This window comes from Corvus brachyrhynchos, unplaced genomic scaffold (assembly GCF_000691975.1).
Source record: "Corvus brachyrhynchos isolate BGI_N302 unplaced genomic scaffold, ASM69197v1 scaffold5, whole genome shotgun sequence".
Classification (NCBI taxonomy): domain Eukaryota; kingdom Metazoa; phylum Chordata; class Aves; order Passeriformes; family Corvidae; genus Corvus; species Corvus brachyrhynchos.
In genome coordinates, this window is record NW_008238321.1 from 3,332,981 (window position 1) to 3,354,813 (window position 21,833).

The window sequence follows — 21,833 nt, forward strand, 5'->3', positions numbered from 1 at the left end:
AAAACCTCCAAAACTGAAACACAAACACTTTGGTAGCCACCTAAGTGTTTCTCAGTACCAATTACTAGCATACTACAAAGAGATGACTCTGTCATACTTCAGTATGTTTGGTTTTTTTTAATTCCTTGTATGAGTCTTTCCTAAGAAGCAACAGTTTCCCAGAGGTTTTAAATGGCTGACAGAACAGCAGAATTTCCACTGTTTGGTCTTACTTACGGGTGTCTTGCCTTTGCACTACAGTATTTTTTGTTTCTGTCTGGCTCACTAACTTGACCATTTCTCCAGCACTGCCCACAAACAAACTTCATCTTCAAATTAAGCGATCCATATTTCATTTGGTTCCCAAGAATCTTAAGCCAAAAAAATAACAACAACAATAAAAGGTATTTTGTATCTGCAAAGAAATCCATACATAATTATGAATTACTCCCTATGGCAGAAGTTTCAACACATGTTGGGAGGCAGATATTACACTGCATGCCTTGTAATAACTCAGCTTGTCATTTAAAACTAGACATTTCTTAACAAATGCATTTTTTTATTGAACTTATTTCTTATTTAGGTATATGTACCCTGAAGTTGTGACAGGTAATATGTACAAACAAAACACACAAAAGTGCTACATATTGAAAAGATAATTAATTGCCCTAGAGCAGCTAATTTTGAACTTATATTTACATTTTATGTTTCACCTGGGACAGAACAAGCAAAGCAAAAAAGGAGTTGCACAGCAGCAAAGCAGGCATTTTAGTCTAAGTGAGCAAGCTGAATAAAGCCTACAGTGAAAGAGATTATTTGGAGATCATTACAAAAGTAATTTCTAAAATAAGCTACATGATACACACATAAAAAAAGTATTATCACCAGAAATTTTTCTTCAAAGCCATAATAGGAACTTCAAAGACATGTTTGAGAAGGGACACGGAGATTTTACAAAGGCCACAGACACAGCACAAACTAAGCATAAAACCACAGAATTAGTTGAATGGAAAAACGAAAATACCTGTGATCCATGTGCACTAGCTTCCATGTTCTGCCAGTATTTCTTTGATTCTTGAACTATAGTATCATGTGAAATACCTGTAAAGAAAGGGGAACAGTCTTTGAGTACTTAGGACTGTTGCAGCCTTACAGACATGCTCAAACTGGAATGCTACTGAAGCCCCAAAGCTTTTATCTGTTTTTCTTTTTGTATATTGTGTAAGTATTCACACGCTTGTGATATACATGATATACATTTACATCATGGATATCCTGTTACATCCATACACACACAAATACACACTCTTAAGAACATCATGAGGGCATCCAAAACAGAAATATTGTCTGTATCATCCCAATGGAAAGAATACAAGCTTTTTAAATTACAGATTGTTCACTAAGTTAAGGTTCATCTTTGAGTATTTAAACATAATGTACTAGAGCTCAAATGTCAGTCTAATTATAAAAGCTACACTGTCTTATGTACCATGGAAAACCTCTCCAAAATGAAAGCTGAGAGGCACTAGGTTGCTCCTGCTTGCCTCCTGCACTGATCCCAAGTTGCTAATTTCAGAGGGAGTTGAGAAAATGAAGGAGTTGCAATACAATGAAGAGTGAAGTGAGCATTTTACTAAACATACCTGATTCTTTTTGCATTATCCAGACTTTAAGCTCTACCAGACTGTGAGCATAAAAGCATTTATCCTCTCGTAAGCAGCCATAATGCACTTCATGTCTGCACAGATCAAGCTGACAGCGAACTTGGAAAGGGCGGATTTTGGAATACTTCACCATAGTCTCTCGCAAAATGTGGACAAGGCACCTGTTTTGAAAACAGTCAAGTTTACATATTCTTTAAAATAACCATCCTTCATCACAGCTTGTTCAAATATCCTTCAATCACTTTTAACTTGAAATCAGAAAGTCAGGGAAGTTCTCAGAAGGAGGTCACATGTAAGCATCGTTTCTAGGCTGAGTAAACACATCAAACAGTACTCCTGAGAATCCAGAATCCCTCTTCTGCAAAGCCTTACTGAATTCAATCCAACCGGATCCCTGGTTTCCGAGAGGGAAAGCAGATCATGTCCACTTTCAAGTATATATCCTGATCTAATTACTAACCCACGTACTACTTCTTTTATAGAGCACCATTTAAGGAAGAGGTGAGGCATAACAGTAACAGCCTAGCACTTGTAGCAGCAGTGCTTCCTCAATACAAGAAAACGGAGCACAAACAAAGCAATTCCAATGCTGCCACTTACTTTTAAATCATACAAAGACAAAAGTCTCTTAATTCTCCAAAACTTATACTATTACAACAATAAAAACTTTGTTAACTTTCCAAGAATAATCAAAGACACTACTCACACTGTTTTTTTATCAACTGAATTTATAAGGAGCATGGTCTATTTCATACACTGTAATTAAGGTAAACCTGAGTTAAAACTACAGCAAAATAAGCAAAATGGATCAAAGAAAGAGCAAACTTATGAATTCCTGTTTTAATTTAACATTACACATCTATTTACATCAATACAGCTCACCAGGTAGATAAGCTATTAACAACCTGACACCAAACCCCGTAAGATTCAAAGATGAGGGTAGACATCACTAATTTTGAATGACTGATAAAGAAATAGCTCACTTTAATTTAGTTACATTTGTCAACCCTTGTTCTTTAAGTCTGTCTTGCCTACACTGCCAAAGTGTAACAGTCAGCAGGGAAGAGAAGTTAACCAACAGGTAAGAAATGTAAGTCAGTATTAAGAACTGCCTTTGCTTTTAAATTTCAACTTATAGAGATGGTATTTCAAACATACTTGTTATCTTCAAAGTCATGCATAGCAGGGTGAGAACAAGATGATGAGTTATCCTTGTTCCTTTTGCTTATTATTCTGGGCTTGTGATCAAAACATTTCTGGAATATAAAAACAAGTAATTAGACAGTATGTATTTTGGACAATTAAAAATATACCTTACCTTAAAGATTTTAACAGATATTTCATCTAGTCTCTAATCTAAAGGCAGCCAGATTATTACTGAAAATCCATTTCAAAAATTACAAAATAGTTAACCATGAACCAAAGCATTTCTTTCCACATAGTTTCATTATCTATTACCATTTTTATTGTGTTACGAGAAATTAAGCAGCACCTCACAAAGAAACATAAATAATCCATGGTATTCTTGAAGAAGTTGCGACACAGTCAAGTTGATCTTTCCAGGTCCTCCAAAAAGAGCTTCTCGACTGAAGGCTCCTTTGCGCTCCAGCGTCCACACGTCGATCTCCTCTTGGCAATAGGCAAACGTGCAATGGCCTGGGTACCTGCATTCCTCCTCAGCAGCAACATCTCAAAGGACAGCATTGAACAGGACATTGCTTTTACACAACTTTCATTGGAAATTCACCTTAAAATTTCCACTGTAACTGTTTCATATACTTTTAATAAAGAAGTTATATAGATCTGTTGTAAATGGGTCACTTAAATCTAACAGAAGCAAAACCTTATGCTGAATGACTTGCAAATGTAAAACTCCTCAAAACAGCTAATGAACACCTCCATCAACTATCCTGCACTAATAAGGCAACGATTCTGAGAACCCAGAATACCCTCTGCTCCAGTAAAGCTGCTCATTAATCCATGAGTCATCTTGCTTACATCATAAGTAGAGGTTCATACTGCAAAAGTGAAAAAAAATGCTTCTTTGTTGCTAACAGTTAATCATCCAATACTCAAAAGCAAATTTATTCTTCATGAAGAACGGTACAGAAGTACACTGCATATTCTCTAAATAATCATATTAATGGTCAAAATATGGCTTCTCTTACAGCCTTTGAAATTATAACTAACCCAGAACTTCCTTCTCCACCTCCCATAAGCATAAATGAAAATTCCTTCTATACTTCACTATGGAAAAGCTAAACTGTATTACTTTGAGTGTAGGCATCACCATTTACTCTCTGTAACACGTACCTTTACATATATGATATGGTCCCACATACTGTGTCTTTGTTGGTCTTGGACGTATTTTTTTCCATGATTTATCTTCCGAGTTTTTTATTCTGCCAATTAAAATATCCTTCTTACATTTATGTTCTAAATTGGGATGGTAAGCGTAATCCAATAATTTAGGACCTGAAACAATCAGAAAATTGCTTGTATTTGCATAAATTGCATCAAACAATAACATGTCCATACACAGACTGGCACAGAAGCCCAAAAGAAAAGTTCACAAACACACGCTATAGAATTCCTACTTGCACCAGCAGCTCTGAAGAACCAAAAGTCATTAACCACCATGTTGAGCAGCATAGAAAAAAACCCCCAAATACTTACAAAAGGCAGTCTCAGCAAGAAAAACCCACAAGTTATTTTATATTTGGGGAGGGATGCTGTGTTACAACCTTAAAGTTACTGTGGGTCAGCAAATTGCTGCATTTTTTCAAATTCCAAAGTATCCATGCCAATAACACTAGTTTAAAACTTAAATTGCTTATCCATATTAAGTCAATGCAGATGAATTCCAGTAATCAGTAAATGGCTCTCTTCAACATTTATTTTATCAGGAGAGGTACTATGTTCAGAGACAAAACATACTCGGTAAGAAGTTCACATGTGCCAAAAAGATAAATGCCAATCCCAAAACTTTGTGATTTTGGAAACAAAAATACACCTAGCTTCAAACTCGGTCTTTAGGATAAAGGAAGAGCATCTGAAGATGAGCAATGCTCAGTGAATTTTGCTATTTGCAAGACTGAAAAACAAGACCATGACGCAGTTTTCTCTGGACAAGAAGATGATAGAACAGTGTAATTTTCAAAAGGCAGTAAAAGCAGGAGACACTTAAAAGGCTTTGATAGAGATGGAAAGAAACAGAGGAAGTAGATGCATTGACACAAAAAGTGAAGCTAGGAACATGCCAAGTACTTTCACCAATATTTTACAGCTCCAGCTTTAGCAGAACATGTTCTATGGTTTTTCAAACTTCACTTTGTGGATTTTTCTAGTAAAAATAATTTTAAGCTAGTAGAGAAGTTCTTAAGGGTACAATAGTCATCCCCTAAAGGTCTTGATACAATTCTTTATTAGTATAGCAATATCAATGATACCTGTAACTTTAAACACAATGCTTATTTTTAAGATTAGTTTTAATAGAAGCTATTGCCTTTAGAATATGGCTTTGTTTAACAGCAACAGCTCAGGTCTAAAAGATTAGTTATATTAATGACCAATACTGGTTAAGCTCCTTTAAGTCAATACAGTGGAGTTAATTATTACTAAGGTTTGAAAGCCTCATGATTATGATTTAGAATTAGTTTGAAAGAACGATAAAACAGATGGGATGTGAAGGTTACCAGTTACTTTGAACTGCAGTTCAATTCCCCATGGCCAATCAGAGAGAGTACTGCAAGTTTTATTTAGTCTTGAGCAAAGGTGTCATTCTTCACAGTACCCTGGGGTTTGGGAGGAAAGTGGATACAGAATGTGAACGACCTTACACACAGAGAAAGCATTTGGTGATTCATGGTGGGTTTAGAAATCAAGAATCTATTAGGACAAGAAATAAAGACAAGAGGAAAGAAGATACAATAGTGGTTGAAATACTTCACCAATCATAAGATCATGCTACATCTGCAAAGAACAAGTCAGGATTAACATGGTTTAGAAGCCAACAGTGTTAAATTCTGAAGATTTTACATGTATGCTTTTCAATTAAAAAAAAAAAAATCAAGTCTAATAGCTCCTTACCTTTTTTGACAAAACATAACTGGCAGGCCTGTCTTAGCTCATGTGTGCCTTCCAGTGGGTTCCTTCCTGCCAGTGCTGGAGATACAGGTATACTAGCAGTTGTACTGCTAAAAACATTGGAGAAGTCATTTCTAGTTTGGCCTGCAATTCCCATGTAATTTTCAGACCCAAACAAACTACTAGGACCATTTATCTGTTGAAAGAAAGCATATTTTAGTTGATACATAGAATTTATTTATCTACAGTTAAAATTTAACCTACTGAAATTTTTCTTCAAAGCCATAATAGGAACTTCAAAGACACATCTGAGAAGGGACGTGGAGATTTTACAAAGGCCACAGACACAGCACAAACTAAGCATAAAACAAGAGCCAACCAGGTACAGGCAGAACAACAGCCTTTGTCAGGCTGATTATTACTCCCTCCTGGCTCCTAAGGATGCAATCCTTCATGCAATCCATCCTTCCCCACGCAATCAATGCCAGCAGCATGACTGAAAATGCACAGCACAACTGCAATACAGAGAGCAGACAGATCCTCAGACACAAGGTGGCATCTGCTCTGTTCCTATACTAGGACAGTTCTTCAGGATGCCTAGTGTTTGGTGCTCCGATCATAAGTGATTTTAGATTGGTTATTTTATAATTCAACAGTATTTTACACCAAGTTCCTCAGAATGGGAAAATGGTTGTGACAGTAGTCAAAATTTGCATACATACAACAACCTCTGTACATTTTTTCTTGTGTTACTGTTCCTGTGAGTTCCCATACAAGTGTTCTCCAAGCCAGAACCCACTTTTAATGGGAGAAGTGCTATTTTTTTTTTAAATAGATACTTCAGCTGTAAAAATTCAGATTTGTGTAAAGCCTCCAAGATGTTAACATATGAACTGATGTGAACAAAAACATTAAAAATACGTACAAACAGTGGGGAATTATTGCTGCTAAGTGTTGGTGTTCCATCTCTAGAAGCTGAACTTGCAATGTCTAAAGGAATAAAAAGATATTTTAATTATAAGAGTTCCTCAGAACATCCCATGCAAAAAATAATTTACCATTCCTGAGAAATATCAGAGGTTTGGGTTTTTTGACAAACACCAAAGGTTTTTTGTTTGCTACAAAAAAATTTTTTTTTAATTATGTAAATGTCCCTTGTAAACATCTGGGCTGAAAAGTTATTAGGCAATCATCTTCAAAATATACACCTGGTTACCACCAGCAGTAGCTTCACAGGCAGATACTAAAACAACATGAAGATACTTGTACAGTACAAAAAGGGTAGCAAGATAAGCAATATGTGACAATGAAAAAATGAGGAGAAGAAAGAGGGTAAGAGGATACTTCAATTTTTGATTTTATTTTGTAAATTTGGCTTTGTTCTGAAGACAGCATGGTCCTGTAACACTGGTAATTAAAGACAAAACTCTATTTTATCTTTTGTAGTTCGTTATTTGTATCTTGTTATTTCACATACCTGGCTTCACTACATAATTATAGTCTGTGTAGTTTGAATCCAAGCATGTAATACTGGTATCTTTTCAGAGTACACAGTTATATTACCCTTTTAGAATTCTTGTTTATTGCCAAATCATGACAAATGGCTTAAGGTGTAAGAGCAAGTTTGTTTAAAATAAAAAGTTTGAGGGAATACTGTTTCTTCTTTAAACTGATTCACCTGAAACAAATAAATTTACATAATAGATACAGAAAAACTACACAGAGGGAGCTTGGAGCATGCTTATGCAGACCCCAAGGAAACACAAAAGTTTTATTTATGAATTCTTGTACACAACCAACACTCAAAAACTATTAGCACAGATCAAATGTTATGTGTTAAATATTACTGAATAGTTGTGAAAACTAATTTGTCAAAAAGAAAAGCCACTTGGCTCATGCACAACTCTCATCATCATAAAAGGTTAAATATTAAGACTCATTTCTTACCTCTTTTTGGGTCACTGATTGAAAAGGTGCTTAATGGTGAACAAAAGTTTTCCAGCGAAGAAGCCAAAGGCTGTGAAAAGATTTCTGAAAGAGAAGCTGAAGGAACAAATCCTGCAGTAACTGGCAGTGTCCCCAACAAAGAGGCAGAGAAAGGTACACTAGGAGCTACACTTCCTGCAGGAATAGGTCCTCTGGCTCCTGTAGTTTGCTGGGAAAAAAAAAAATTTAAAAAGAATGTTCAGACCAAGAAAGAAAGTCCTCAAGAACATAATCTGTCATAGTATTTCTTTTAGTCAAGTTTCTGTGAAGTTTTTATAAATCCACTGAAAAACATCACTAAAAGGTACACTACAGTCCTGCACAGAGCTGCAGTAACCAAATCCTAAACAATGCCCTAGGTGCAAGGCTTTATCCACTCATCAAGTACCTTAAAGGTTCAGTTACCAGACACTTACTAAGTTTGTAACAGATTTGGATTTTTTTATCGATCAGATCACAGCTGAATTTCCAAATTATGTTAAAAACACAGACAAGAGGGAAGAGTAGGAAGAGCCAGTTATCAACAGTATTTGTTTCTAAATAAAGAGAACGTAATTCAAACTGCAGTACAGCAAAGAGGTACGAGCTGGCTTTGAGATAAATCCTCAGATCCAATCAAATGATAACATGTTCTGCAAAGGCCAGGTCACATTCTTTCCTCCCATGAAAAATAACGTATCCTTCTGTACACTTTTGTTAAGGACATACCAAGTGAGGGAGTTTCCCCTCCCTTCTTCCTTCCATCCCAAGAAGCTCCCTCCCTGTCTGGATGTTGAGTGTGTAGGTCTGCACAGAGTCTGCCCAATGGGAAACTCCATGTTCCCCCAGTTATCTGCCTGCAATTCACTCAGGTCAGCTGTACAGCTCACTCAATTCTACACTCCACAAGACTGCAGTCTCTCCTGGAAGGCTGCATTTCCTCCTGGCTTTCACTATGGCAAATGTCCTAGGATCTCTTAAAAATAATTATTTTATCCATTTCCAAAATACTTTCTAAAACACGAAGTGCATAAAATAGAAAATTAGAATGCCAAGGATTTTTGATTTAAAGATTTACAACTGTAAATTAGAGTTGAATGAGGAATTAAAATCACAGCTAACTGAAGAACTGAATGTGCCACAGCCTCATTTAACACTGCAATACTAATGCAAATGACTGGCAGGGCCAGAGCAGGGAGTCAGTAACCTTGGTAAGTTCAGACATCTCTGCTCATCAATCAGAGTTCTCATTTTGACTAACAACTGAGGAACTCTGGAGGCTTCACAGTCTACTCTAGGTCTGGCATAACAGTGTAAGTAGGAACAACACCTCATATAACTAGATTTCTAATAGCTCTTCCAAAAATACAAGAAGTCAGACTCATGATGGATCATTTCTATTCAGCCAGGTGGTGGATCTAGACAAAGCTCTGATTGAAGAGATACCAGGGAGCACCCTTGAAGGCCACAGCCCAAGTACTGCTCTGCTGCAAAGCTTTTTGCTGATGTTTAACTATAGTTGCTACAGCTACAAGGTGAGCATTCCGACACACTCTTCAAGTTCTAAGAGCGTTTATTTGCACAAAAAAACCCCCTTAAAAACCACGTTAGTCCAGACTTCAAATGTCCAATTCACTTTTCACAGTACTTCCTGTAAGTAGCACTGATAGTAGCATAGCAGTATTTCTGAAGTAGTAGTACTCCTACTATCTTTACAGCCACATTTACAAGAATCTGCACCTGAAAAAAAACCAATCTGACTATGCACAAAGACAGCTCAACGTAACTAGGAAAGGTAGCACACACTTCACCACTCACCCACTCGAAATAGGGAGATCCCACTCATAAGGAGAGTCTTTTGAGAATGAAAACAGACAAAAAAGTCTTACCATTACACCTTCATCTGGATCAGGCACAGAATCAAGTAACTCATCAAGTTCTTCTCCAATAATTATATCTCCATCTCCACAATCTAAACATGCTTCTGGCATAGAGAAAGAAACATTCCCTCCATTTGCCAACACTGCAGAAGGCAAAGGAACCTTTTCCATCTGAAGAGGCATAACAGTAGGTAAAGGTGGTACAGGTACTGGTGACACTTTAGACACTTCAGAAACAAAGTTTGATGAAGAAGCAGCAGAAACCATCTCTTGTTTCTGGTCAGATAAATCTGAAATAGATAAGATGGGAATGATTGGAACCTCTGTTCAAAGACGTGAGAAGTTCTTGCCTAACTTTTACCCTGACAACATGGAGGGTTTGGTAGTAAAGAAATGTGAGGAATGTTTAAGCAAAACCACATTAAATGTTTTCAGCTTCCAAATAATGTGTACCTTTATCTCGATGTTTAATTATTACTCAAACTAAAACAGACAGAAAAAGTTACCGACCTGATACTTCACTAAATCTTTGGCAGAGTCTCCCCTCCCTATTTTTTCAAGTTAAAAAGGACAGTGTGGAGATGATGACTACAGGAGCAGTTACAATCATATCAGGTTAAGGAGAGCAGAAGGAAATTTGCTCAGACATTTAAATATGCAGTTTTAGAGATAAACAGATCAGACTTTTACCCCAGTACTTTCAAATGGCCAGATGAATTTTTTTCTGAATTTTCCTAACACAATGAGATATGTATGGCATACCTAGCTCCCTAGCATTAGTAATGTAACACAACAAAACTCACCTAACTCAATATCTTCTACAGAAGAATTCTGTAAATGAGAAAAAAAATACCTCTCAGCACTTTCCATAAGAGCCATTAAAAATTTTCAAATACGTATTTACAGACAAAGAATGTAAACCCTCTCAAATGCAGGTTTTATAAAATCTCAAATTTATGAAGTCTCATGTAATTAAAGGTCAAATAATTTTTTAGATAAAGCATCCACTTGCAGACTGAAATCCACTCATAGTATCACTAAAAATTTGCAACCAACCAACAAAAGTGAGAGTGATACTTCAGGGAACGAAAGAGTCTGAATGGTATCTTAAATGAGCTATTCCTACATTTCCTCATTCATTCACAGCTAAATTGTCTATATTCATGTGAAAGAAGTCTGTAAGATAAAGATGAACTCCTCTTCACTACTGCTATTCAGACACATTACAAAGAGCAAGATAAATCCAAGTTCAGCTGCTAATGAGGATCAAATTTGGACACATGCATGTAAGTAAAAGGGATTTTATCACAGCACCCTTCATTTTGATAACTGTCAACTAAATAAAATAAAAAATAAACCCATTAACTTTGCTCTTGCCTTAGGACGTGAAAAATAAATATATGCATTGCACTGGATTTTACCTTTTAGCTAACATTTATTCTATAAAGATAACTTCAATGATAATTTTATGTCCTAGTCTGCCGTAAGTATACAGCAAAACTGAACATAAAGATCAAAAGAGCCCTAAAGTCCCAAATAACAGCCTCTAATATAAAATGTTAATTGCACCAATGTCCCTTTATCATCATGAAATTATGAAACAATTATTCACCGTAGTTTACAGTCAGCTTGCACTTGGAACATGTAAAACCTTACCTGAGCTGATACATCACTAGAAACTGAATTTGAGGGTGGCTACAAAGAAAAGATACTTCCATTAAATACAAATTTGATATCAAGAGAGGGAAATCTTAATGTTAAATGTTAAAATAAAATCTTACCTTTGCTCTTACATATGCTTTCCTTATTTTTAACCCTAGTTTTTGAGCTAGTTCTTGGGTAAGCTTAATCACACTTTCATCCTAAAAGACATAAATAAAATTTTATAACTTACATGTACTGTCATCAAGCAAAGACATCTGTTTATATCTCAGTCTGTATTCTGCAAGATTCCTATATGCAGGATGTCTCAAAATGCAGCTTTATTCTTTCACAAACACAGGACTGAAACCTAAACCTGAAAAATCCAGCTACCTTCAAGTACAAACTATGTTGACAGAAAATATCCCCCCCCTTTTCCTTTTATCTGGATTTAAAATAATGTAAAGATTTTCCAAAACAAGAGAAATTCAGAGAAGTGTTTTGTTCGGGGGGTTTTTTTTGTGGGTGGGTGTTTTTTGTTTGTTTACTTGAGGAAGGCATTTGTTCCTTCAGCGGATGGGGGTTTATTTTGTTGATTTGCTTTTACACAAACTGAGGGCCATATTCCTGATTACCATATGAGCTGCTACATGACACTGATGAATATTTAATGAGCCCTCTGTATTTTGGGAGGAATTACATCATACAACTACAAAAGCTAAGTTAAAAAGTCATCATATTTCCTTCTGTCCTACAGTTATAACTACCCATTTAAATTAAGATTTAGTATTCAGATCATGTCCTACAGCTAGAAGAAGCTATTTATAAAACTTATATAAAGGCATATTAACCTTAAGCAAAAACGTTCAGATCTGGAGGTGCAAAGTGAGGATCCAAAGTCAAAAGTTACACATCCAAATAACTGGTTTATGTCTTTGGAAACACAACTGAAACCTTCTCCGTATCAAGAGGCAAACCTATGCCCAACACTTTGTCTAGCGTCTCACTGTAGTTTTGATGCAGAAAGGTGAGGAAGCAGCAAGTCAGTGTTCTACCCTGTGATCAGTCTATTTTGAGCAATGCATGTTAAGATTCCATCAGCATGTAAGTTCAAATCAGGAATGCATTTCTGAAGTGAAATCTCTTAATCATCCTCACTCACAACATTTTGGTTTGCATTATGAAGGGTCCCAGACAACCAAATTGGTTTTGGATATAATTAAAGCCCTGCATGAATGCACTTGATGCACTCCCGCTCTTAAAAAAACCCAAACAAATAAAAAACCACAACCCAACCACACAAACAGTCACGGAAAGCAGATCCCCAGGACCAGCATTTCAGTCTACAGATCATCTCCTACACCACACACTGCCTGCTAACACAGACAGAGCCCAAGACCAGGGGTGCACAGCAAGTGATTCACATGCACTGGTAAGAACGTTACTAAACACTTGGAAAGCTAAAATACAGTTATCAAAAGAATTGTACATTATAATTATGGCGGGTTTCTCTTCATGTCATAGAGAATTTTAAGCAATTAATTAAGTGGTTCTAGTGCTTATTGCAAACATTCATGGCACTTGACCCCACCTGCATTTCTGCTGAAAGTTAACACAACAAACTGGGCCTGGGGACTAATCTCTGCCCTCAAGTCTGCACTTCTACAAGAAAAAATAATGCTTAGAGGAATAAAAATAATTTATTGCATTAAAAAAACTCCAAACCAGAAGAAACAACCTTGGTCTTGAAATAAGTACAGGTTTCAAAACTTCAATAATAATCACCTATATACAATTTACCCACCTGTGGCACAGCAAGAGAACATTTTGCTACAGCATCATAAGCCTTTTTATACCTTCCCAGTTCATTCAAAGCTTTTGCTTTGCGATAGAGAGCTCTGAAATTGTTTTCGTTCAATCTTAATGCTATCTCACAGTCTTCTAGAACTTTTTCATGCAATCCCTAGGAGGAGAAAGAAGAAAAAAAGACACTAATCAGAACTATTATCATGGAAATAGTGAATTCGAACTGTATTAGACAGGTATTGAAACATTATCAAGCATTCACCAAGGCCACTGTACAGTGCATTTGTAAGGTTTGCTAAGTCACCAAATTAGGCAACTAAAAAGAAGCGGGGCCATAATTATGTAAAATCCAGTAACAGTTACAAAGAAAATTTAGCTTTTTCACAAGAGCCATCTTGTTCCATAGAGAAAGCAGCCAAGTCAGTGCAGTCAGCAGTGGAAATGGATAAAAATACTGTTCATCAAATTCCAAGCCTAGTATGACTCTTTTATGCTAATTCTAGTATTAGTAACTAAAACCACCTCAATTATACTTGTAAAAAGCTTTTAAAGAACGTGCCAAAGTGATGATTTGAAACATGTCAGTCCTCAAACTACCATTAAGAGCTTTTCACTCACTAGACTTTGAGTCTTCATACCCTGTTTGCATCCTGTCCTGGAGAAATCCTAGTTTAAACAGAAGCTTACCATATTTGAGAAACACGCGATCCTGTTCACGTGCAGCTTTTCTAAAACATCATCAGAAACATGGATTTCTTCAGAATTAGCATAATCAGCTATGTTTATAGCTTCTGTATAATGACTCAGTGACCCTCTCCAATCACCTTCTCGATATACGTCATTTCCTTCATGAAAAAGATTTCTAACAAGATCTCGTATAAATAACTGGAACAAAGAAAAGAAAAACTCATCAACAGCAGTTTCTTGTTTATTGTCCATACTTCCAAAGAAAATTTTAAGTAGAAAATTTATACTTGTAACTTCATGGAATCGGAGTGAAATGCAAAACTTTTGTCTGCATTAGTGTTTTTCTTCTGACATTTTTCCAATACAGTCTCAAAGATGTATATATATGTTCCACATATTCTTTCAGCAAGCAGCAGCCATAGCAACTGGGAAAGCAGGAGAACACAAAAACTGCTTTGCAGAAAGGGTTTTTTCATCAAAATGTGAATGACTGTATTTTTATCTAATATGTTCTAAAATCCAATGAAATCACTTATCACTGGAAAAAGAACTAAAAAGACAAGTCTGAAAATACAAGCCAAAATTATGCAAAATCATAACACATACAGAAACAAAATATGTTCTGAAGGTTTCTGTGACTGAAGACCTTTTATCTTACTTTTGCTGTGCTACTCTGAACTTTACTCAGAATAGCACATTGCTTCATTCAATTAATGCCCCAAATTTATCCCCAACACCAGTAGAGAAAGACTTCATCTGAACTGCTGTATGAGTAACTTCAGGACACCCAAATACCTGAATAATGTTAGTAGTTGTACAGTTCCAATACTGAGACTTTTAAAATTACCAGTCATACTATATCATTACCTAAATGATGACTCAAACCAACATTAAATGTAAGAATATAGGTCCATATTAAAAACACTTCTAGAAATTAGAAAGTCATTTCATTACCTCATATTGTTCTTGTGTCCCTGGATAGGGCAAAGTAGATCTAGAAAAAAAATCACAAACTTCACTTATTATACATATCTGTTAAAAGACAATCGCTCTGAGGAATGAATGATGGTTCTTAGTAATAGCAGCCTTGCTTCTGCAACAGGCAAATCTCTGAATTTTGCTCATAGCCTGCCCTGAACAAGGAAGAGTGCTGTAGATGAGTTTTGATTAAAAAACTGTGCTTTCTCATTACTAATGGCTCATTTTCTTTTAAAGTTACATAATCAGTCTGAGCTCTGCTGTTCAAAATGTATTAAGGTTTTGAATGCTTTGAGAGTTTTAGACATCACTGTTGTTTGTTTAAAAACAACTTCCTTCCTCTCCTCCCCTGTACAGAACCATGTTAGAGATGAGGGGAACTGCAATATTCTTGTAAGTACTATAAAATGACAAATTATCTGTAAAAAACCACATCACTTTTAATTAAGTCATACCAATGACACAACAGGAATTTTAAGAGCTCTTTTATACGACATGCAACAGAGATTTTCTCTAGCACAGAAAAGAGGTCTTTACTGCTACATTTTCAGGAAGAAAAGCAGGAATCCTTTCCTTTTGCATACAGGTTAACTGAGATTCTGTTTTTAAATGGTCAGGGTTTGGGGAGGGGGGTGGGGGGAAGCTTTTGTTGTTGGTATTTTTGTTGGTTGGTTGATTTTTTGTTTTGTTTTTGTTTTCAAAGAATGCCTTATATGAACAGTGAACTAATATGAAATTTCAAAATTATTTTAAGATAGCCAGGATCTTCAAAAGAATTTGGCATTGACCTAAATGAAAATTAACTACCCAGATGATTTCTCAATAGCTTAAATTTTAGCTCCAGAGTTAAAACATTTAGGTACTGGTGAACAAACCCATCCCTTTCAGTAGCAACCTAGTCTTAGGTGTAGCTATTCATAAGGTGGATTTTCAGGCTAGCAACATTTCCTATCCACAAAAAAAAAGATTAAATTCTAATTTTTCTCAAAGGCAGGAAAGGAATAACCTCTCATCTTCAATCTACTCTGTTTAGGAACAAAGAAAAGTGCTGTCTTTTCTTTAAAGCTGCTCCCTGTTTAACATGTTAGTGCTAGCAAATATTCTGAGGAGAAACACAAAAGGCCTTTCCCAGAGCTCTCCATCTCATAGAAATAGATATACACATATGAATGAACATACAAGAATAAAAACCACAAAATCATACTCTATAAACTGGAGTCCTTTCTTAATGTCCTGTTGTCTAGTGCTTCTCTCTTCCGACACATTGGACATGTTATCCTGAACATCCACTTTTCGGATATGCCACTCCTCAAAAAGGAAGAGAGATAAATGGCTGTTATAATACGTTTCAGTGTGCATTTGGACCAGAAGGATCCACTCTCACATCAACACTAAGTCCACTGTACAAAGATGATTCTGCACCAAGCTTCAGAGACCACTGCAGAAACCCCTGACACAAGTGAAGCACTCACAGCGACAGAGGGAGAAGCCCCAGGTCACAACCAGCACCCCCTCTGTCAGCACCCAGTTACACAACATTTCTGCAGAGAACCTTTCTTCCAATTTCTAATTTATCTTTAGTTTCCACTCACTTCCTCCAGATGATGCAGAGTCCTGTTAGTGTAACTGCACCAAGCTACAAGTCCAGCTTCTCAGGTATTACTGCTAAACTGAAGCTCTACACTGGCCCCTTTTAACAGCTTTACACTTCTTTTATTTGCTTGTTAAAGTAGAAATGAACTCAAGATCCTGGTATATTTATTGATAAAACCCCAGCTGATGAGATAGCTACCATGAAGTCTAGTTCTAGAGCATCTCATCATTCCCCAAGCACTAGGGTGAAATCAGAAGCAAACACTACTGCTTTATTAATATCTACCAGTCAGCCAAGGTGAAAACCTTGGACACTTCACCAGTAGCAAAGACTCCCTTCACTTGAAAAACTGAATCACTCCAATGTAATTCCACATCATCAGCTTGACATCTCAATTTAATTTGTCTCAATCAGTGATTTTTTTTTAGTTTGTGTCTTTTAATTTACTGGATTTACAAATGCTCAAGTTAAACAAGCTAAAATGAACTGCATAACCTTCAGTATAAGGCTATTTGAAGTATGCTGCCACTGTACATGGTTATGCCCAATTTTGATGTAAGAATAGAACTTATTTTTCCAAAAAAAGGACCAATAGGACAACGTTTTATTCTGAAAATGCTCAAGTTCAGAAAAAGGCTTTTAGCTAGAGGAAATGTGCCTGTTTTGTGAAGAAAATGACTTCTTGTAGGAATTCATAGTTAAAAAAATAAATTGAACTACATGCAGTACATTTCTGTTTGTCCTGAAACTAAGTTTTAAAAAGCCAGTATTTTGTGCCAGCTTGCCATTTCACATCAATGGCAGAGGAATGAAAACAAAGCAAAATGAAAAACAAACTAAACCCCAGCAAACTCCACAAAATCCCAACTGTGGACGGAAACAGGCTGCAGAAGATATCCTACTTTCTCTGAATGATTTGGAATAAGGAAACAAAATGAAGAATTTACAGCTCTAATAACGTTTACAAACCTTTTCAAAGCCCCTTAAACGAATGTCTGAAGTCTAGACTACTTCAAGTCATTACGAGTTAGTCCTACTGTAACACATTCCTAAAATGAGCAATTTTCTTAAGGTCACCAAACAAATTATTGGAAGCACTCCAAGGTCCCCATTTCACCTCACTTCCCACTGTGACCTCTAGTCAGAGCAAGCTTTATAAAAAACATGAAAATAAAACTCAGTCTCTAGATAAATATCATGGACAGCTGTGATAGTCCACTAACATGAATTTCTCAGATATTGTTTGCTTGGGTACATAAATAGCCCTCAGTAATCTACTTTCCAGAGAGGAACTGTTTTTCATGTCATTTTACGCATCACCTTTTCTCCCATAAGTTAATAATACATATTGTGCTTTCTGTATCTATATTAAAAGACTTTTACTACATAATAAAGGTTTCAATAAATAACTGCATATCTGTGAAGAAATCAAAATACAAATGCCTAAAGGACATTTTATCGGGCATCTGAATAGTTTTTATTTACTCGCTCATGGATTAGCTTTTGGAGTTCAAAAAAGTCTTGTAAGAATAAGAAATTCTCACGCTAACCAAAGAAAGCAGGAATATTAGCACATGCTTTCCCTCAGAAGTAAGCTTTGAAAAACACATTTCAGTCCTGTGAATTAACAGCTGACAGTGTAATACCTTGCCACACAAGAGTCTGGCATATACCACAATCTGGGCAAATATTAATATCAGCTTTACTAATTTTAAGAAATCCTAGTATTCCACCCCAGCTTGCAAGGAGATGAAGGAAGTCCTACACAGTAACACCTGCATTTATTTATCACCTCTAACATAACATTAAAGAATGATATATTGAACTTGAGGATGTGCAGATCCAGTTTCTCCACAACAATAAAGTTAATGGAAATGTTACAAACTGGCATCACATATATAAGAACAGCTAGCAAGTGATGAACATATGTGAGTGCTGAAATTTATTATTCAAAGCAGTTTTCTGATTTTTTCCTATTCATTTGCATCCACAAGATATTCAGGCAAAAATTATCTTTTCTTAGAATACTCTGACAATCAAATTGCCCCAATATTTGATGATTTTGCAGAGTATTTAAAATTGTTTCAGATATCACCTTTAACAGTATCTCTTCCACCCAAATTTTCCTTATATCCTCTGGAGCAACCAGAAGCATGTTAGACTCAGTTATACACCAGGCAAATAACAATCATGTCTTGCCTTTTAATGTCGTCCATCCAAGAGGAAACCCCCACCTACTTAGCAACAATTCTTCTCCATTTGCAGGGACAGCATTTAAAGAAGAATGAACTTCTGCACATACATACATTTAAACAGTATAATGTTGCTTTGTTGCTTGAAAAATTACAAGAAAAGCAAAGCCTGTACTGTTGTTTAACTCTTGGTGCAATTCACTGACAGAAACAACCTAAAGGAAAGAAGAAATAGTATGGGAGCTGAAAAAAACCCCAAACAACACAGACTAATGTATCACTAATTAACATCACAGGCAAAACTAAGTGAGGCATTAAATGCAGTATTTCTACAACTGTTCCTATGATACCAATACAAGCTCAATTTACTAAATGTAGTAAAGAGGGAAAGGAAAAAAAAAAAGGCTGCCTAAACCCAAACATTTTAAAGAACAATTTATCCTGTTTTATCTACATCACAGGCTTTAACTCATCCTGTTTCCCAGAAGCAGAAGCCAAGTGACAGAAAGTACCGTACCAGAAGCCAGTGACACCTTCTCTGACAGATGCTGGTCCACTTACACAAACAAGAGACATGAAGGACAACAGGTTTGTGCCAGTGCAGGCAGACAGGAATACCTCCACTTCTCTCTTCTACAAAGCCACTTATGCCTCTTTCTGGTTATTTGCCTTCCTCCCAGCACATGGCAAGACAGTTTTCTTCTTTTCTGTATTTTGGCACTTCTAAGGCATTCAAGATACATTTTAAAGGACATTCCCAATGCCTAGCATACACCATGTGCCATATTCAGGCGCAAGGGCTTTGAATACAATCGCTAGACTATCTTTGCAAAGCAAATCTGTGCAATGCAAGTGAATAAATTCATACAGAATGTAGAAATTGTTTTTCTGTAGAAGGAATAAAAGCCTTGGCTATTGTAAAAAGGAAGGTCACACTGTGTAAAAATTTAAGAGTCGAGACTTTCCATTTCTAAATTGCAGGACCAGAGAGCAACTATCTACAGTTTGCCATGCACACAAGTTCCCCCAGCTGAAAACTCAGTCCCAAAGGACAGGGAACTGGGAAGGACTGATCCTTTCTCCTCTCGCACAGAGTTTTGCACATTGCTTATTTAGAGATGAATAGAGAATGCTGTGAAAAAGCATAACATCATCTGGGCACCAGAAATACTCCCCTGGGAATTAATGACCTTCAGCTGACCAAATAATTCTGTTATTGTTTGTTGTAGATATTTATGGCTCTGGCAATTATAAATACTTCAAGTAAGTATTCTCTGCACCTTTAGGCCTAAATGCTGAAAACTGGAAGTCAGTGATCCTTGTTGCACTTCCCTCTCCACAGAACTAAAACTTACAAAGCAAGGTCAGTGTATAGATGTGTTCTTTTAAATTACAGGAGCATATCCTCTTGCCATGTATCACCGAGTTCACTATTAATACAATTACTAGCTTACAGGAATCTCAAATTAGATCTCTGTATAGTATAAAGCACATTGAAAATTTTATCATTATTGTAGTTGATAGATCTCTACCAGCCTCAGTGATTCAGCTGAATTACTGAGTAAAATCAGCCAGGTGAAGAGACCCCTTCTATATTTTAGCATCAGCCTTCTCCCCCTCAATTCTGTCAGAAATTAATCCATCATCTGCACCATCCTACCTCAAACTTTGGTCAGAAGCTGTGAAACCAGACGCCTGTGTATAAAACAACATTACAAACAGTTCACCAGTATTTCCATATAGGAACACTGGACTCCAGAGGAGAGAAGTAACACCCTAGAGTAAAGGGAATACTGCAGAGAGAAGAGCAAGACTGAAACAGAACAGCAGGAGTGAAGATACGGCTAAGAAGACAGGCAGTATAAATCCCTTTCACTACAGAAGCAAAAGTCTATCTCTGCTGCTACCTCCTGCACCACTAACAGCAGAAACAAGCATAATACATTCAGGCACTTGGATCCAAAAGCTATATACGTGTAATTCCCACCCCAGGGGCACAGGAAAGCAGAACTCTGCCTCGACAGAGCCAAGTGAGAAAGTGGCACACATGCAGCTACACCCAAACCGCTTCTTCAAGAGATGCCACCAACACAAACATGTCCACCAACCCCAGCTCCAACCCAGCCAAGGACACAACTGGACACAGAGCACATGTCATCATAGAATAAGCCTTGTCAGAAAGCAGACTTGTCAAAGCCGTTTTATTGCCCACCCCAACCATCTGACAGATTAAAAGCATAATTACAGATAATAAACTACAGTGCAAGCCAAAGCATGCCTTACAGAGATTGTAAACTCAGCAGACTTGGACTGGCACCAAAATAATGCAAAACAGAAATCTTAACACAAAATCTGTATAGAACAAATATGTTCCTCAGACAGCAAAAGCACAAAACATTTTATGTTCATGCATCATTGAGCTGTTATATGAGACATTTCAAACACGTAAGATACTGGGGGAGAAACAGGAAAAACATTACACAACACACATTTCGATAGTTCCAAGTTAACTCCTCTCCTTAATCTAACAATTCTGGCCACAATCACAGAATTCTGTTATGTCAGCTCAAAAAAACATCTAACACAGACATAACTCAGTTACACTTTTTATTTCTGAGAAGTGACCTTGACTGTAGTCAAAATGAAATATCTGAATAAAAGTAAACAGAATATATAGCAGTAATTTAAGACCTATTCATTTCCCACTCTTTACTTACCTTTGGTATTTAGTTGCATCTCCTCCCACTTGTTCCCTACCCACAAAAGAGTAAGATACTGTTCAAGATTTATTTTCTATTTTCACCGCTTTTTTTTTTTAAATCCATGTGAAAAACATGAGAAAACAAAGACGCTTTGTGAAGTCACTTCATTTCCCCAGGAAATTAAGAAGTGGGGCTGGAAGACTTCAGTTTATGGTCCTCTCAGATATTTAAAGAACAGATCCAAAAACCTAACTGAAGGAGGAGCATTTTACCAATAATCCAGATTTATCAACAGGATTTAAAGCAAGATAAACTTTGACACCCGATTTTGATTACTTCAATAGACAATATTTGAGTTTCCTTGATGGTTTTGGTTCTGGGGTTGGTTTGGGGTTTCTCTCCCACTTCCTGTAAGACAATTCTGACTTTCCGTAACAAAACACTTCCAGGGCTGACGCCCGGAGCTGCCCAAGCACAGCGAAGGCACGGCGCACGGGCACCTTCCCTGGGCCGGAGGAACGACAGAAGTCACCGCGCACTTGTTAGCGCGGAAAGCCCCAAAAACTCGTCCCGGGGGGACGCGGGCAGAGGACGGGCAGCGGCCCGGCCACTGTCAGCGCTCCCCCCGGTTGGTTCCAGTCACGGCGCAACAGGAGAGC

General features: G+C 36.8%; 1 protein-coding gene across 2 annotated transcripts in view; it reads right to left on the bottom strand.

Moving 5' to 3' along the window:
* The window catches only part of ZC3H7A (zinc finger CCCH-type containing 7A), a 27,364-nt gene extending 5,537 nt beyond the window's left edge, over window positions 1–21,827 (bottom strand). For both annotated transcript variants that reach the window (XR_001861960.1, XM_008633387.2), the window contains exons 1-18: window positions 21,190–21,827; window positions 15,891–15,994; window positions 14,663–14,702; window positions 13,709–13,906; window positions 13,020–13,178; window positions 11,356–11,436; window positions 11,231–11,269; window positions 10,378–10,405; window positions 9,584–9,864; window positions 7,677–7,884; window positions 6,655–6,719; window positions 5,733–5,925; window positions 3,957–4,118; window positions 3,136–3,332; window positions 2,802–2,899; window positions 1,623–1,804; window positions 1,004–1,080; window positions 217–350 (exon numbers count right to left, since the gene is read on the bottom strand). Coding sequence is in view for 1 of the 2 variants with exons in the window: in XM_008633387.2 (XP_008631609.1) it covers window positions 217–350; window positions 1,004–1,080; window positions 1,623–1,804; window positions 2,802–2,899; window positions 3,136–3,332; window positions 3,957–4,118; window positions 5,733–5,925; window positions 6,655–6,719; window positions 7,677–7,884; window positions 9,584–9,864; window positions 10,378–10,405; window positions 11,231–11,269; window positions 11,356–11,436; window positions 13,020–13,178; window positions 13,709–13,906; window positions 14,663–14,702; window positions 15,891–15,958 (2,210 nt within the window). In the remaining variant the exon portion in view is untranslated. The remainder of the gene's footprint in view (window positions 1–216; window positions 351–1,003; window positions 1,081–1,622; window positions 1,805–2,801; window positions 2,900–3,135; window positions 3,333–3,956; window positions 4,119–5,732; window positions 5,926–6,654; window positions 6,720–7,676; window positions 7,885–9,583; window positions 9,865–10,377; window positions 10,406–11,230; window positions 11,270–11,355; window positions 11,437–13,019; window positions 13,179–13,708; window positions 13,907–14,662; window positions 14,703–15,890; window positions 15,995–21,189) is intronic.
* Window positions 21,828–21,833: the final 6 nt, after the last annotated feature.